The 18,224-nt window shown below is 45.5% G+C and overlaps 1 protein-coding gene across 1 annotated transcript; it reads left to right on the forward strand.

The window, feature by feature from the left end:
- Window positions 1-3,487: 3,487 nt before the first annotated feature.
- LOC311530283 (L-amino-acid oxidase-like) lies at window positions 3,488-17,426 on the forward strand (the record flags this gene model as incomplete). The annotated part of the gene is made up of 7 exons (XM_084646735.1): window positions 3,488-3,500; window positions 7,997-8,220; window positions 9,234-9,340; window positions 9,956-10,157; window positions 12,602-12,655; window positions 15,732-15,862; window positions 16,613-17,426. 7 exons carry the CDS (start codon window positions 3,488-3,490, stop codon window positions 17,424-17,426), a joined length of 1,545 nt encoding a protein of 514 aa, XP_084502861.1.
- Window positions 17,427-18,224: the final 798 nt, after the last annotated feature.

Raw genomic sequence — 18,224 nt, forward strand, 5'->3', positions numbered from 1 at the left:
GAAATGACCTCACCATCTACTCTAGGAAGCCCTAAAGAGAGGGGTTTGGCCAGAGAGGCCAGGAATGTGCTTATTGATCTGATCTCCTGGCAGTCTCACACAAGAGAAATTCAGCCTTAACAAGACCAATAGGTCCAGATTGTCCCTGCAGCTGAGTAATGCTTCCCTTGCCCTCCTGCATGGCCACGTAGACCCTGCCTGGATGATAGCTCCAGATGCAGAAGCTCAGTGTCAAGATTTCATCCTGCTGGGATTTCCCAGCTAACAGAGAATGCAGCTGCTGGTCCTTGCAGACTTTCAGGCCATCATTCTGGAGGCCACCTTTCAGAACAGCCTCTTCATTGCCCTTGCTGGGACTGCCTAATCTCTGTTTTCTGGACATCAGTTAAACCGACACCACCATGCCCCAGGTGCTGCTCCTTCTCCTCTCCAGGAAGAAGAGCATCTCCTATGTTGGCTGCATCACCCAGATGTACATTTTCCTCTTCCTGGGGATAACTGAGTGCGTCCTCCATGCCATGGTAGCCAATGACCAGTACGTAGCCAACTGCCACCTACTGTGCTACACCCTTATCATGAGCCGGCTGATCTGTGTCAGGATGACAATGGTCTCCTGGGCCTGCGACATTTCCTTTGCCACAATGCACACCAGCGTCACCATAACTCTGCCCTATCGCAGCCAGGATAAGATTAACCCCAGCTTTTGTGAGGTGCTGGCCATTTTGAAGTGGGGCCAGTGTGGACGCACATGGGTCAGTGAGGCGGTAGACTACTCCTGGCCCTGTTCTCCTTGATCTTGGTCTCTTATGCTTTCATCACAGTGGCTGTCTTGAGGATATGCCCGGCTGAAGAGAGTTTCAAGGCCTTCTCCAACTGCGCCTTACCCATCACTGCGGCGACACTCCTCTGTGGTGCTGCCATGTTTATGCTCCTCATCTCTGGCTACTCTCACCAGAAGTGGCTGAAGCTCCCTAGAAGTGGGGGGCCACTGATGCTGGAACCATGGCCCCACCCCATATGCCGCCCCTTCCCCCGAGGACCCACACCCCATGCCGCCCCTTCTTCCTGAGCCACTGCTCTGGCCCTGCCTATTCCTCTGAGGCCCCACCCTCATACCACCTCTTCTCCCCAAGACGTGGCCCTGCGCACTCCTCTCCACCCACTCCTCCCATTGCTCACCCTTATGGCCAATAAGAAGTGGAAGGGCATATCCCTCCCCCATTTAAAAGTGATGGGGCCATGGCCCCCTGACTCCCACTGTTCTGGCATGCCTGGCCTAGAGGGGGACGTAGCCATGGGGAACAGAGGAATCTCCCAGGTTAAACCAGAGATTGGCCAGGCAATAGAGAGGTAGGGTAGGAAGGACTCCAGGGAAATAGCAACAGTATGTGAGATTGAGCAGATCAGGATTGTTCATTTTAGGGTCCCTGAGCTGGAATCCAGAGTAGTGGGTGGGCCTGGGCTCCACTACCACCTGCTGGAAAGTGGCACAGGACCTGGAGAGTTGGAATGGAAAACTGTCTGAGACAGTGTCTGCAAAGCTAGTACGGTGGGACTTTGTTACCTTGGTAGGGGGAAACTAGAGGGCTGAGTCACAAAGAGGGTGCACCCCAAGGCATACAGAAAGCATAGGGCCACATCATGAGCAACCAATGAAAGGGGGTGCCAGATGGGGCGAGAACTAATTCCCAGGCCCAGCCACAAGGAGGCACACCTGCAGCGCGTGAAAGCCCTTTACACTGACTGACAGAGAATGTTTCCTGTTTTGCAGTGCAATTGCAAAAGATAGCTGGGTGTCAATTCCTCTCTCCAGCCCATTCATCCCATGTCATTCTTGGCATATCAGTTATAAAGTTGTGCAAGAAGATCTATAATTGCAGAATAAGCAGAATGAGTAACTGCTGGTAATAGCAATAGCTTTGACTCATCCCTTCCTGGCTAATTAAGGAGTTCCCACGCTGCCTCTGAAAGCACATTCCATACAGTTAGAACCCTTTTGTGTTTCTGGACTAGTCTAATAATGGCCCCAGTATGGCCAAAAATATTAGCTTAGAATCTGAACTGCGTTGGGGAAGCAAATTATAACTAGAGCTGGTCAGAAGTGTCAAACAAACTTCTTCTATTGAAAAAATACTTTTGTTGAACATTTAAATTTTTCATTGGAAAAATATGTTTCTCTGAACGTTTCTTTTTCAGGGAAAATTTTCAAAATAGAATGATGAAGTAGAAAATTATTTAATTTCAAATAGACTTTTTCACCAATGCTGAGATTTCCAGGATTTGAACTGAAACTGTCAGGATTTCTCCCTCCCCGACCTGCTTTTAGAAATGGCATGTCAGTGCTTGCACTTTCTTACACTGAATTTTTGGTATTTCCCCACCTGTTCTTTGCCTTTTTTCCCCTTCTGGTCTCTTTTCCAATGGAAAAACTGTGGGAAAGACTCTAAAGTGAGAGAAAGTAGGGAAAACCACAAATGTTAGGAAAGAAAGGTTTTATTAAAGTGTGAGAAAATGGCAGGGGGGACACACACATTTTTATTACCAGCTCAAAAAGTGTGAAAAAAAGAATTTTAAAATGTAAAATAAATTTTTTAAGTTTTCATCTTGACAAAGCTTTAAAAATGGCTTCACACTTTGTCATTTGGGGAAAAAAAGAAAGGCATGTAATACAGAGAATATTTTTAACCTACTTTCTTATTTGCCTTTTCTCTCTTTTGGAAAAGTTTTTTTTTTTTAAAAAAGCGGTAGAGCAAGAAAATAATGAAAATTAAAAAACTGAAAATCCAAAATCCAAATTGAAATGATCATGTGATTCAAAATGTGGAAATGTGAGACATTATTCAAAATTGACCATTTGTGACTGAACTCATATTACCTTACAAGAACATAGAACTACAGATTAAATAAAATTTCAAATGTTTTGAAACCCAGGAAATACAGATTTTAACTTGCGCCTCTGAAACAAAGCACCCATTGTGGCTAACTAGTGAAAGAACACACTGGTCCAGAGAAAGAAAACAAGCCAGAGAATGACTCCATTGCCTAGTGGTTAAAGCGTTGACGTGGGAGACCCAGCATCCAGTCCCTCTGTGCCAATGACTTTTTTTCCACACACGGGAACAGCTTCAGCAGGAGAGAGGATATCAGCTCATGAGGATATGGAAGGAAATGTGGAGTGGTTTCCAGGAAAGAATAGGAGGCTGCCAGATTCAGCAGAGTGTGGAGGAAGATAGATGGGACAGAGTCTACTACCACAATTCCTTTGTTCCCAAGTCCTATGTGCCTGAATGGAGCTGACTCAACTCAGAGTAACCTGCAGGCTATGAGCTTGTCACAGGAGGAGGTCCTATAAGACCATGTGACAGCCATCTCCCAGTTTCACCAGACACAGAGTCAGCAGTTCCTGCTGGGATATTCATCAGTCTGCCTATATAAAAGGTGGGTATAAAATAAGAGGGCAAGTGGATGACTCCACCCACCATCTGAAATGGACAGGTTCTGTGAGTGAAACTTCTCTTTGAGCTTTTTCAGAGCGATGGGATACATTATTCTTTTGGGCACATCTTACTGTATCAATGGGCTTTCGTGTTTCACATCTTTCTCTCTTATCGTCTTTCTCTTTTTGTCTTTTTCTTCCTCACTTTCAGTTGAGCTTCTCCCAGAATCCTCAACTCCTCTTTAAGTGTGAATTTAGGAGGAAACAAACACCAGAGTGGTATTTTCGGTTGCACTTGGCCTCAGTGACACTGTGGGACGCAGGTATAGCTGATCTGCACTTTCCATGGCTGTGGCTCAGTGATTAGATTCAGTTAAAACATTAAGAGAGCAAATTATATGTTCACCAAGGGAAGGGACAACAATGTTGTAAGTCAGTGCTGAACGTATTTATTTTTATACAACAGAAAAGCCTTTGAGATTTTAAATACATTTACTCAAAAATCAAAGTACTGATGATGCTGTTGACGTTCTTGTGGGGGTTCTAAGGAATTGTTTCCTTGAGTTAACATGGCAAGGGTGCTCCCAATTGCAAGCTGTTTTTCCTCACAGTATATGTTAGACGCCCTGTTTATTTCTTGTCCAATGTCCATTTGGAAATGTGGATGGAAGAGAAATGCAAATATTATTATTATTACGGTTATTATTTTATTTTTATTATATTTATTATTTATTATACCTTGGCTGACTGTTTTCACCTGCAACTCTTACAGTTAAATTGTACGGTGTATTTCACAGTCCTGAATTAATCTGCATTTAAAACTCTAGAAAACATGACCTCTGAAGGAAGATTGGAAAAAAATGGGTTTGTTTAGTCTGGAGAAGAGGAGACTGAGAGGGGACATGACAGAACAGTTTTCAAGTACATAAAAGGCTGTTACAAGGAGGAGGGAGAAAAATTGTTCTTCTTAACTGGCAAGAAGCAATGGGCTAAATTGCAGCAAGGGAGGTTTAGGTTGGACATTAGGAAAATGTTCCTAACTGTCAGGGTGGTTAAGCACTGGAATAAATTGCCTAGGGAGGTTGTGGAATCTCCATCAGTGAAGACTTTTAAGAACAGGTTAGACAAACACCTGTCAGGGGTGGTCTAGATAATACTTAGTCCTGCCTTGAGTGTGGGGGACGGGACTAGATGACCTCTCGAGGTCCCTTCCAGTCCTACACTTCTTAGATTCTATGATTGCTATCATGTCCTTTTATGGTTGGAAGGGCTCCATGAATAGGACATGGTCTGTCCTTTCTTTGAAGATAGCTGAGTCAAAGCATGTTTCTGGAAAACTAAGTTAATTTTAATGCTGGTCAAAATATGTCATTTGAAGAAAATTTTTTTAGGAAAATTTACCTTAGTTCTAAACAAAAAAGTTGATGGGAAATTTTTAATTGTCTTTTAAAAATACATTTTAATTAAAAACTGAGGATTGGATACATTCTGCTTTTCAGCAGCTGAAGCTGATTTGTAACATCTGAAACAAGTAAAGAAAAATGCATGTCTTGTGACCATTTCCAACTCACATGAGCGTCCTTACACCTCTCCCACCAGGAAATCCCTGCGGTTCCATGACTGAGGTCAGCTGGGGAAGGAGACCTAGGAGGGAGGATGTAGTGAGTTCCCTCTCTCTGCGACTGATAGAAGGTTTAAGGGACTAAGAAGCAAACAGGAAACCTCTAAGGTGAGCCTGGTGCTTGAGTGGCTGTCAGGAGCCATTGAGGGATGACAGCCTTCCTGCAAAACCCTGGGAAGGTGGGGAGAATTGAGCCAGGTATAGACTTTAGGGTGGAGTGAAGCAGAGGAGACTGAGGACAGATGTGCATGGTAGCTGGGTCCCACCTGCAAAGGAGAGGGGTAGCCAGCTGAGGCCAAAGATGTAGTTATTTCTATGTTTCTGTTGGACTTGTTAAATCAGCAGTTCTCAGATGGGGGTCCATAGCCCTGTTCAGGGCCACAAGCAGGTTTCAGGGGTCTGCCAAGCAGGACTGGTATTAGATTCACTGGGGCCCAGGGTAGAAAGCTGAAGGCCAAGTCCCGCCACTCAGGCCCAAAACCCAAGCTCAGACGAAAGTCGAAGTCCAAGTAACTTAGCTATGCAGGGCACCTGTGGCATGGGGCCCTGGGCAATTGCCCTGCTTGCTACCCCCTAACGCTGACCCTGCCTTTTATATGCAGGAAAACAGTTGTTGAGGCATAGGTGGGTCGTGGTGTTTTTATAGCCTGTCAGGGGGGCCTCAGAAAAAAAAAAGGTTGAGGAGCCTTGTGTTAAAGGGTGCCGTGGTCCTGGATGGGGTCAGGCATTTGAAGGTGTCGTAGACAGAAGGTCAGGCCACTCCTACAGACAAAATAGGTCAAAGGAGACAGGAGGAAAACTGAAGCATAGTTGTGTCAATGTCTCATACGGCCACAACTGAGCGTGGTGCACTGGTGCCAGAAACAGGAGGGCCAGGAGTCCATGCCCCCCCTCCACATACACACATTTTAACAAAAGAAACATTATGCGCTGTGGGAATAACATGATTATGCTGCTAAAGGTCAAGATGCACTATCCCCTTCAGTGTCACTGCAAATAAACAGGCGTGGTGGCAATCCTCCAGCCCGTGTTTCAGCCTATCACATCGGAAGATATGGATAATTGCAGAGTAAGAAGAACATAATAATTGTCAAGAGTATCGATGGCTTTAACCCAGTCCTTCCTGGTTTTGCTTTTTGCTAACAGTTTCAACACTGTAATTAAAAACACATTACATGGGTGTTTATGGCTGTGGTGATCCTGTACCATTTTTGGTTTCATGGGATAGTTATTTAGAATATAAAAACATAAGAACAGCCATACTGGGTCAGACCAATGTTCCATCTAGCCCAGTATCTTTTTTTCCAACAGTGGCCAATGCCAGGTGCCCCAGAAGGAATGAACATAACAAGTAATCATCTAATGATCTGTTCCCTGTCGCTTATTACCAGCTTCTGGCAAACAGAGGCTAAGGACACCATCCCTGCCCATCCTGGCTAATAGCCATTAATGGACCTAACCTCCATGAATTTATCTAGTTCTTTTTTGAACCCCGTTATAGTCTTAGCCTTCACAACATCCTCTGGCAAAGAGTTCCACAGGTTGACTGTGCGTTGTATGAAGAAATACTTCCTTTTGTTTCTTTTAAACCTGCTGTCCATTAATTTCACTTGGTGACCCCTAGTTCTTGTGTTATGAGAAGGAGTAACAGGATTTGTGGCAGGATGTAGCCCTGTATCCACACCCTCCATATTATTATGGTAATAATCTTTGTACCAAGTATGTCTTTTAAGGTATCAATTGAAAACTCATAATTTGATGATTAATATTGTCCTGATAACGTATGTGTGGCAACATTTTCATGCAGTTATAAGATTCCACTGTATGGTGTTTTTAACTCATGTCCCAGACTGAGGTTGGCAAACAGCTCTGTCTCAAACAGAGGATTGTGTGTTCTGCTTTATTTGCATTGAAGCAGTGAACAGAGTCATCAAGCAGGAAAGGGAGATAAAGGAAGCTCAAAAAGGTGAGGAAAAAGCAGCAGAGTCACCAATGCTGTGAAATGTGGGACCTCCATGCCTTTGTCACCTTCAGTTTAGACCAGTCAAAAACTGATAAGAGTGGAAAATGTGAGTGTTCACTAGGAAGGAGCTTTCCATTGAGAACATCATAATAATCTTGCTTTGAAAACTGCGCTGACAGCCTGTGAACTTCCAGACAGAGTTCCGAGTGTTGATTTGATTTTAAAGCTGTAACGGGTTAGGGGACTGGTGACCTCATGCACCACGTATTTCTTTGTGCGATCCTTCTGTAACTGCACTCCACAGGACACAGAGCTCCTTCATGGTCATCGAGAGGGGGAATCACAGCTTTCCATTTTGAAAAAACAAAAAACTTATCTTGAATTGTGGAAAGCAAAAGCAGAACTGAGGGGATTTTTTTAATGGCATAAGACAGAGACTCTGGTTAGGTTCCTCAATTCACCTCATGAAGTTAAGTCTTGAAGACCTTGTTCAGTCACATTGTCCACCATGGATGAATTTCTCCTGCATCCATTCGCACAGATCATGGCTGGCCCCCAAAATCATCACATCCCTGTGGTATGCACAGATCTAAGTGAATCTGTGGGGCCCAGGACCCTCAGTGGTAGACTGGGTGGTGGGCCATGTGTGGTACCAGCCACTAACAGAAAACAGGATACTGGGCTAGAGGGACTATTGGTCTGACCCAGTATGGCCTTTCTTATATTTTCCAGTTTATAAGAATGCATGAACTGTGAGAGGATTTGAGAACTGACTTCCCTTCTCTGGGTTTATATGCTGATTGTATTGGATTGTAATAACATTCCTGGTTTGTTAATATAACAGAGCTCTGCATTTGAGGTTGTTAGCCTCTTCCTAGAGATGAGGAGTAGCATGTCAGTGATGTTACTAAGCTGCATGGTCTCAGAGAGTGAGTTTGCTTCAACATGGGTGTTTTCTTTGCATCTCTGTTTCTAGTATTTCTTCAGCTCTTCCTCCTTGTAGCAGTCCTGAGCTCAGACGGTATCCCTCACAAACTGAAGGAGTGGGAAAAATGCTTTATTGACTCTGACTATGAAGAACTGGTGGATATTGCCAAAAATGGGTTGGAAAAAGCATGTTGTTCAAAGAAGGTGGTGATTGTCGGGGCAGGAATCAGTGGACTCACTGCTGCCAAACTGCTGAAAGATGCTGGTTGCAAGGTAATTATAATGACCAAGAGGAGCCAGAGACAGGCCAGGGAGGCAGTGCTCCTCTGAAATAGTCTTATCATTCCTTTTTGATAGCGTAAACAATGCTGAAGAACAAAACGATGTGAACTGAAGTAAACTGGGTGACTTGTGAAGGAAAGAGAGAGAAAAATCTATTATTTTGATTTCCAGACAACATGTTCATTGTCTTGAAGTTAAGGTTATTAGCGAAATAATAGCATAGCTGTATGAAAAATAACACTGCAGCTAAAAAAACCCTAATCCGTACCTTTTATGGAAATGGTGATTAGTTAAGTAAATGTTCCAAAAGATTCAAATGCCCTAACAGTTCGCATATTTCTGACAAAATTCTCTACCTGTGAAACCTGATATTAACTATCTCATAACAACTTTAACTTTCACTCTTGTTTGTTTGTTTGCTTTGTTTTGTTTTTCCATAGAAAAAGCTACTGTCTTGGGCCATGGGAAGGACCCAAATCCATTATCCCTATAGATTGCCTAAACATCCTCTACTCCCCCTTCTCAAAACCACCCAAGAACTACAGCCCCTGAGTCTGGAAAAGTCAACAGAGATAGCTTGTGTATTTATATTTGAAGTGCTTAGTTGATGTTGTTGGTTTAAAACCTCCCTCACTGAAAATCTGGCATTAATAATGAATGGAAAAATCACTATTACTGTGAAAACGTCCATACTGGAATGTGTTCCTTGAGTACCCAATGCAGGAATACAGCCTGATTCTGGAAGCATGGTTGAGCACATGCTTAACTTTAAGCCTATGCTTAAGTCCTATGAAGTTGAAATTCAAGTTGAGCATATGTGTACCTGCTTTTCTGAATCAAGGCCTGTATGCTTACATATCATCTGAAATTACTTTGATAAAACATTAATGTTCTTTCTTTGATGGCCATTTACAAACGAAAGGATGTGGGATAAATCAAGCCCTACCTACAGCCACTAGGTACCAGCAAAGGACTGAAAATCATGACCTGTGTTTTGCCCCTAGGTCCTGATTCTGGAAGCCAGTAACCGCGTGGGAGGACGTATCTTGACCTATCGAGAAAAAGATTGGTATGCGGAGCTGGGAGCCATGCGTTTGCCAAGAGACCATAGGTAATACACAGTTGCCCTCCTCACCCGCCAGCCTTTTTCAGAACAGTGGAAGCCCCATTTTAAAGACTTTTATGATAATTCCAAGAAAAAAAATCTTTGAAGGCTCAAATTTGGGTAGGTTAAAATCTCTCTTTGTGTGGACTAATTGCATTGCATCAGATAGTCAGTCTGTGTGCACGGACTGAAATCTCTATGGAGCTGTAACTCTTCCTGCATAGATGGGATGGGACTGGGTGGGCAGAAGTGCAGAGTGGGTTGAATTATGACAATCTACTCCACCAGCCAAAATGCCAAGTGGCATTTTTTCAAAAGTAAATTGTTTAGTGCATTGTTTTGTTTCAGTTTTAGCAAAATGTTTCATGACATATTTAACTACAATTTTTATTATGAACATATTTATCATCATTATTGAACTAGTTATCCACATTTTTCATCTACTGCAAAACAGGGTTGAATGTGAATTTAGCAAAATATAGATTTGGGGTCATATGACACACAAATAATGTCATTTACCTAGGTAGGACTGGGCCATTCATGCTCGGGACCATATATGAACATATAAAATTCTTTCTCATTTTGGAATTTTTCTCTTTTTACTCCTTTTCTTTTCTTTAGGGTTGTGCGTGAATTTATTACCAAATTCAAACTTAAACTGAACCCATTCTATAATACTAATGACAATGCCTGGTATTTGGCTAACAACATCAGGGCAAGATCTGGAGATGTTGACCGAAACCCTGATATCTTGCAATACCCTCTGCTTCCCACAGAGAAAGGGAAATCTGCCAGTGAACTTTATGACCAGACACTGGATATGGTATGTGTGTTGTGGAATGGACTTTTGTACTGTAGGTCTTCACTTCAAAGTTAGATTTTGGTCCTAAACCCCATCTCATCCACACACAAAACCATCTTGCTCAACTTAAGTGGTCCTTTCAACCCAGGCTAGCTGGCATTGCTTCAGGGAACAGGTGCTGGCTTTCTCCTTTCCCTGGGGGTGCTCAAACCCAGATCAACCCCACACCCTGCCCCCACTGCACCCCTTCCCCCCTTCCCCCATGCTCCCACCACTGCCCCACCCCTGCTCCACCATAGGCCTCACCTCCACTGCACCCCTTTCCACCAAGGCCCCACCCCCACCCCACCTCTTCCTGTCCCCACTCTGCCTCCGCTCCACCTCTTCCCACCCAGTTCCGGCCCCTCTCCCAAGCGCACCCTCTCCCCCAGTGCCTCCTGCACACCATGGAGCAGCTGACCACAGCAGGCCAGAGGCACGGGGAGGGATGGGGAGGAGTTGATCAGCTGGACCCACTAGTGGGCCGGAGGTGCTGGGGTGTAGGGGGTGGCAGCTGACTGCTGGTGGGTGCTAAGCACCCGCTATTTTTTTTCCATGGATGCTCCAGCCCTGGATAAGGTATGCTCCAGCCCTGGAGCACCCACAGAGTCAGTACCTATGGCTGAGGGTATGAGTTAGAGCTAAGGGTCTGTGTTCACTTGAGCTAGTAGGCAACTCAGTGTGTGCAGTGAAGGTGCAAGCTAAAACCCTTGAGTTCTGATAGTCCTCCAATGCCTTCCCACAATCCCCAGCCCCAGGTGCCCAGAAATATAAACTAGTTCTGGGAAAGAATCATAGAGTGGCTCAGCTTACTACGGCACAGAGAACCACGGAAAATGGCCCCAGAAGTCCTAGCAGTATACACATGGGTGAATGCGTCACCAGAGAGGGTGCAGTATCTCAACTGAGAGGAACAGACCCCTATTCAAATCCCCACTGCTGATCAGATAGAGGGAAGACTTGCACAAGAGGTTTCCCACATGCTTGGTGAGTACCCAAATCCCTGGGAAAAGCTATGAGGCTGGTGCTATTTCAAGACACACCTTAGGCTCCTGACTCTAGGAGAGGCTTCACAGTTGAGATCCCCAAGCAGAGATAGGCGTTGAACGCCCTGGGAGGGGTAGGGATTAGGACACACCCCTTTTTTGGCATCTCTCGTTGGCCAGTTTAGCTAGCTCAGCCTGCTTGAGCCTTTTGTGGATCCCATTCTTAGGTGCCTAACCTTTCTTCCACCCTTCATTGTGTAGGGAGCCTGAGAATGTGACTGTGTGAATCCCAGTGATTTTCTAGACACCTAAAAGTTAGGTGTTGAGACACGTAGCACTGCAATGTCTATATCCATTTGTGAATCTAGCCTCTTGCGATATTTCCAAAAGATCAGTGTGATTTCAATAGGATTAAAGACACATAGGTGCTTTTGAAAATGCCAGTAGATGCCTATCTGCCTCTTTAAACAATGAAATACATTTGAAAATCTGGTTCTCTTTTTACCTTTAGGCTCTGTCTACCGGATAGATCTTACAGCGGCACATCGCAGCTGTGCCACTGTAAGATCTCCTGTGTAGCTTCTCTACGCCGGCAGGAGAGAGCTCTCCTACCGGCATAATTAAACCACCCCCAATGAGCTCTCCCGCCGACATAGCGCTGTCCACACCAGTGCTTTTGTTAGTGAAACTTTTATCGGTCAGGAGGGGTGTTTTTTCAGACCATGGATGGATAAAAGGTTGACCAACAAAACTGCTACTGTAGACATTGCCTTAAACTATTAATTTTATTGTTCAAAAAGTCTGAGCGAAAGCAGTTGAGACAGCTGGAAAACTGCAGGAAAGGAAAACAAAAATTACCGCTCCTTATCCCCATTCATAGGCACTGACTCAGTGGGTGCTCCAGGGCTGGAACACCCAAGTTAAAAAATTAGCGGGTGCTTAGCACAGTGCCAGCAGCCAGATCCCCCCTCCCCCAGTGCCTCCTGTCCACCGGCGGCACCACTGATCAACTCCTCCCACTCCCTCCCATCACCTCTCACCTGCCTTGAACAATTGTTCTGAGGCATGCAGGAGGCTCCTGGAGGGAGGGGGAGTAGTGGCGATGGGGCACACTCAGGGGAGGGGGCAGAAATAGGTGGGGCAGAGGTGGGAAGAGGCAGGGCAGTGGTGGGGGCTTGGGGGAAAGGGCGGAGTGGGGGTGAGGCCTGGGGGGGGTGTCGAGCACCCACCAGCTAGAGGAGAGGTCCATGCCTACGTCCCCATTAAAAAGATCTTGTTAACAGCTCTTCCACCTGAGCAGTCATTTCATGTCCTGCTCCATGGGCATATGCACTAGGATACCACCTATAAGTACGTGATCGCAAACAGGGAAAATAACCAATCTGCAAAGGTAGAGCTGTGATTGTGAGACTAGCAACTGTTTGCCTTGTTGCTCCCCAGGTGACAACAGACTGCAGAGTTTTGAAAGAGAAATATGACTCCTTTTCCATCAAGGTAATTGAATAAGGCATTCCAGTATCCTGTGCCTGATTTCCTAAAACTTTCCTCACACCAGCTAATGCAACACCTTGTGGGATAGATTGTGCCATGTTCACACAGTCCATGGTAGGAGGTATTACATCTGAATCCTCCTACACCTCCTGGCTATGCGGAGGAAACACGGTTGCCTCATGGGGCCTTGCATACTTTCCCCTGTGGTCCTCCGGGTTCTGCATTGCGGAACGGGGAGGGCAGGGCCACGGACCCATATCTTCTTTGCCTACATTGGTCAGTAGAAAGCAAACGGTCTCTGTGCTCCCATCGGTCCTGTGTTTGTGTAGTGAAGACAGGACCCTCCTCCATACCTATGTAACTGACATGGCATCTCTTCTTCTCACCCTGGGTCTCTGAGTGGCATCCAACTATGTGTCCTCATCCATGGTTATTTCAATGAGGCACCCTTCCTCTGTGTACCTGCCCATCATTATTTTTAATCCATACGAAAGTGGCTCTCAACCTTTCCAGATGACTGTACCCCTTTCACCTGATTTTCATGCATACCCCAAGTTTCAGCTCACTTAAAAACCACTTGGTTACAAAATCAGACCTAAAAATACAAAAGTATCACAGCATATTATTACTGGAAAATTGCTGACTTTCTCAATTTTACCATATAATTATAAAACGAATCAATTGGAATATAAATATTATACTTACATGGCAGTGTGTAGTATATAGAGCAGTATAAAGAAGTCATTGTCTGCCTGAAATTTTAGTTTGCACTGACTTAGCTAGTGCTTTTTATGTAGCTTGTTGTAAAACTAGACAAATATCTACATGAGTTGATGTACCCCCTTGGAGATCTCTGTGTTCCCCTAGGGATACGTGTACCCCTGGTTGAGAACCACTGCTGTAGGAAGTGTGACCTGGACCATGGCTGTTTAATCAAAGGCAATAAAATCTTGCTATGGACACTCTGAATGAAATCCTGCCCCCACTGAAATCAATGACAAAGCTCCCGTTGATTTCACTGGGGTCAGGATTTCACCCAGTGAATCAAAAGGGATGGGGGATTGTGTCCTGAATGGGATCATCCGCCTTACTCCAGTGATTGGTTATGAGGAAGCTGACAACTCACACAGGAGGGTAGTTGATGTTTGGGATGGTATTCCAGTCACCTGGGCCTCTAAGGCCTTGTCTACACTAACACTGGAAGTTGATCTAAGTTACGCTAGTTAAGTTCCGTAACTCAAGTTCACGTAAATGGCATTGACTTCTGTTGGGTCTGTGCCGTGCTATGTTGACAGGAGACACTCTCCCATCAACATAGCTTCCGCCTCTCGTTGAGGTGGGGTACTGAAGTCGACAGAAGAGCGCTCTCCCGTCGACTTATCGCATCGTCACCAGGCCCGCTAAATCGACACCGCTGCATCAATGGCAGCAGCACCGATTTAGCATGGTAGTGAAGACAAGGCCTAAGTCACTTTGTTTCTCCCTGCCTCCAGCTCGAGGAAGTCTTTGTTGTGGTAGCTGAGTGGCAGCTCCCTGACACCACCAGCCTTTCAGTCACACAAGCTCTCTCCTCTGGGCCGGGCCAGTCGTAGCTTTGCCTTGCGGGTGGTTAACAGTATGTGAACCCCAATTCCCGAGACTCATTTCCCTGTGATATCCAGTCCCAGCCGCGGGCTACTCACAGAAATCCCAGCTCCCCCGCAGTGTACCTCAGTTTACCAGTTTTACTTTAAACCACCACTCCTGTAAACCACATAGCCCTGGTGAGCACTTATAAAAGAATGAAAGAAGGTTTGTTTGAGAAAGAATAAGTATTTAACTAGAATTGAGAGAAAGTGATTAGAAGCAAATGGCTAGAATATAAAAGCATAAAACACAAAGCTGGGTGTACCCTTCTCAATAGTTACTTTTCCAATACACTAAAGTAGGCTTCCCCTGCAAAGCTCAGTCTGTTGCAAAGTTGGCTGGGTTCACCAGAATCAGCATCAAAATGTTCATGCAAGGCCCCTGCTCCTTAAGGCAGGGGTCCCCAAACTTTTTATGTCATGCTCCCCCTTACCCATAATGTAATCTGTCTGCACCCCTTCGGGGGCCGAAGGCTGGGAGCCGGGGATCGGGGCCAGAGCTGTGACTGGGGTTGGGGCCAGGAGCAGAGCCACTGCCAGACCTGGAACCGTGGCTGGGAACTGAGCTGGAGCCGAGAGCCGGAAGCCTGGCTATGGTCCCTGGCTGAGGCCAGGGCCGGGCCATGGTCGGGGGCCGGAAGCCAAAGCCAGGGCCTCAGCTGGGGTTGGGGTTGGGCTGGAGCAGAGATGGGGGCAGAGTGGGGCTGGATGGTGCTCCTTCCCTGCCCCCAATGGGGGCTGGCCTGGGCCCCATCAAGCCCCCCGCACGTTCCTCCATGCCCCTCTAGGGGGGGCATGCCCCACAGTTTGGGGACCACTGCCTTGAGGGGTTTTCTCAGTGAATGAATCCAGAATGCCTTCCCTGACACTCTGTTTATACTGAAACAGTCTTTTGCCTTGATTCATAGCCAGGGCCATCTCCTGCCTGTTATAATGGGTTTTTTTTTTGATAATTTGTTCTGGGATGTGGCCAGGGTAGTGAAAAGAACCTTGCATTACCTACTGGCTGACTGAGGGAGGGGAACAAGTCCCTCTGGTTTGAATGAGTTGTCACCTAGACACAGTACCCCGATGACTAATTTTTACCCCAAGTCCATCAAGCATACTTTCAGTATAAATACTTTATTCCTTAAATATTACCCATACATACATCTCGCCACGATTATGAATCTTGACAAGTTGTGAGCTTTCTGGAGATACCTTACATGTTACTATTCATAGATAAATAGCTTGTAAGGTGTGTTTGGTGTAGTCAGTTTGTCAGGTCTGAGCTGAGAGATGTTTGCAAAGAACAGGAGACTGTTTGCCAAGGGGTCTCTGTATCTCTATGGGTGTGACCTTTGGCTAACCCTTACGGGTACTGATTAAGTCCTATGTTCATCTCTTCAGCTGTCATGGTTCAATGTGGATATGATATGCATGCACTTTCTGCCCTTCCTCTCTTCCCCAACCAGGAATATTTGATTAAAGAAGGAAAGTTAAGTAGAGGAGCCATTGACATGATTGGTGACTTGCTGAATATAGATGGTAGTTTCCACATGTCTTTTCTGTACTCGGTCATGGATGATATTGCATTCAAAGAAGGGTAAGAAGAAGAGTATCTTTAATTACTTGCTTTATATGGAGAAGAACATGTATCTATGGTAGGATCTGTCTATCGATCCATCCATCTTCTGATATAATGAGGTTGATAAGAAGATAGATGTATCTTATCCATCTATCTGTGCGGCCAGTTGCCTTCTTTCAAGTAGGCACTGATGGTCTGAACTGTCACAGAGGGCAGGTGTTCATTACTATGTTTCTCTAGCCATACAAGGCAGGGAACACTTTCACAAGGGATGAGATGGACATTACTGAAAATGTCTAATGGGGAGCGTTCCTATGGAATTCACTAATTAACTTCTGACTGAGGGTACCTGTAATAGTGATATCAGAGCATCACTCTGTTGTATCGAGGGAACCCTTTGGTCAAATGATCCAGAATTGGGATTACTAACCCTACCCTGTCCCCAGGAGGCACACCTAATTCTAAGGCAATCTCAGTAATCATGCAGAATTTAGATCACGTCGAAGAGTGAAGCTTTAAACAGAAAGCTTGTCTTAACCTTAACTACCGCAGACCTGGCAGTTGCCTGTAATAAAAGAAGCCGGAATTGAAGTAGTCACTGGGGGAGGAGGGGATGGAAGGGGTAAATTATATCTTCAGCTAAGCAGCTCCTTACAGATCTGCTTATTATTTTTGTGATATTCATTCAGAGAACTGTTAACAGAAGCTGTAATTCTTCTACCATCATCTCCCCCCTCCCCGCCCCCCGCCCCACTGCCTTTCTTTCAGTTTTGATGAGATCACGGGGGGATTCGATCAGCTTCCAGAGGCTTTCTACAAGACTATGCATTGGGATATTCTATTTCAGTCCACAGTGGTGAAGATACTACACAACAATGAAAAAGTGAGAGTGTTTTATCGCAGGCCACGCTCATCGCTCCCCTCCTCAGTGACGGCCGACTATGTCCTTGTCACAACCACCGCAAAAGCCACACGACTCATTAAATTTTCTCCACCTCTTTCCTCCAACAAGACCCATGCCCTGCGCTCCCTCCACTACTCAAAGGACGTGAAGATTTTTTTGGTCTGCAGGGAAAAGTTTTGGGAAAAGGATGGAATCTATAATGGGAGGTCAATCACTGATCGCCCCTCCAGATTCATCTACTACCCCAACCACAATTTCTCCAGTGGGGTGGGGGTGATCCTGGCTTCCTACACTTGGGATGATGATGCTGAATTCTTCGTTCCCCTCAGTGATGAAAAGTGTGTTGATGTGGTGCTGGAGGACCTGGCAGAAATCCACCAAATGCCCAAGAATTATATCCAGAACGTCTGTGATAAACATGTGATCAAGAAATGGGGCCTGGACAAATATTCGATGGGAGCATATGTTTCATTCACCCCGTACCAGTTTGTCGACTACTCCAAAGCTTTGTTTCAGAATGAAGGGAGGGTCTATTTTGCAGGAGAATACACTGCTCACCCTCACGCCTGGATCGAAACGGCTATGAAAGCTGCTGTGAGAGCAGCCAGAAACATCCATGCTGATATCAGTGCATCACCTAAGTGGCAACAGAAAGAGCTGAGGGAAAATGAACTGTAAAGGATTTCGCAAAAAGAAAAGGAGTACTTGTGGCACCTTAGAGACTAACCAATTTATTTGAGCATGAGCTTTCGTTAGCTAAAGCTCACTTCATCGGATGCATACCGTGGAAACTGCAGCAGACTTTATATACACACAGAGAATATGAAACAATACCTCCTCCCACCCCACTGTCCTGCTGGTAATAGCTTATCTAAAGTGATCATCAGGTTGGGCCATTTCCAGCATAAATCCAGGTTTTCTCACCCTCCACCCCCCCACACACAAATTCACTCTCCTGCTGGTAATAGCCCATCCAAAGTGACAACTCTCTACACAATGTGCATGATAATCAAGTTGGGCCATTTCCTGCACAAATCCAGGTTCTCTCACCCCCTCACCCCCTCCAAAAAACACACACACAAACTCACTATCCTGCTGGTAATAGCTCATCCAAAGTGACCACTCTCCTCACAATGTGCATGATAATCAAGGTGGGCCATTTCCAGCACAAATTCAGGTTTTCTCACCCCCCCCCCACCCCCATACACACACAAACTCACTCTCCTGCTGGTAATAGCTCATCCAAAGTGACCACTCTCCCTACAATGTGCATGGTAATCAAGGTGGGCCATGTCCAGCCAGCACAAATCCAGGCTTTCTTACCCCCCCCTTTTTTTTTTTTCCCCAGGGACACACACAAACTCACTCTCCTGCTGGCAATAGCTCATCCAAACTGACCACTCTCCAAGTTTAAATCCAAGTTAAACCAGAACATCTGGGGGCGGGGGAGGTAGGAAAAAACAAGAGGAAACAGGC

This window comes from Lepidochelys olivacea (assembly GCF_965140295.1).
Source record: "Lepidochelys olivacea isolate rLepOli2 genome assembly, chromosome: 14".
Classification (NCBI taxonomy): domain Eukaryota; kingdom Metazoa; phylum Chordata; order Testudines; family Cheloniidae; genus Lepidochelys; species Lepidochelys olivacea.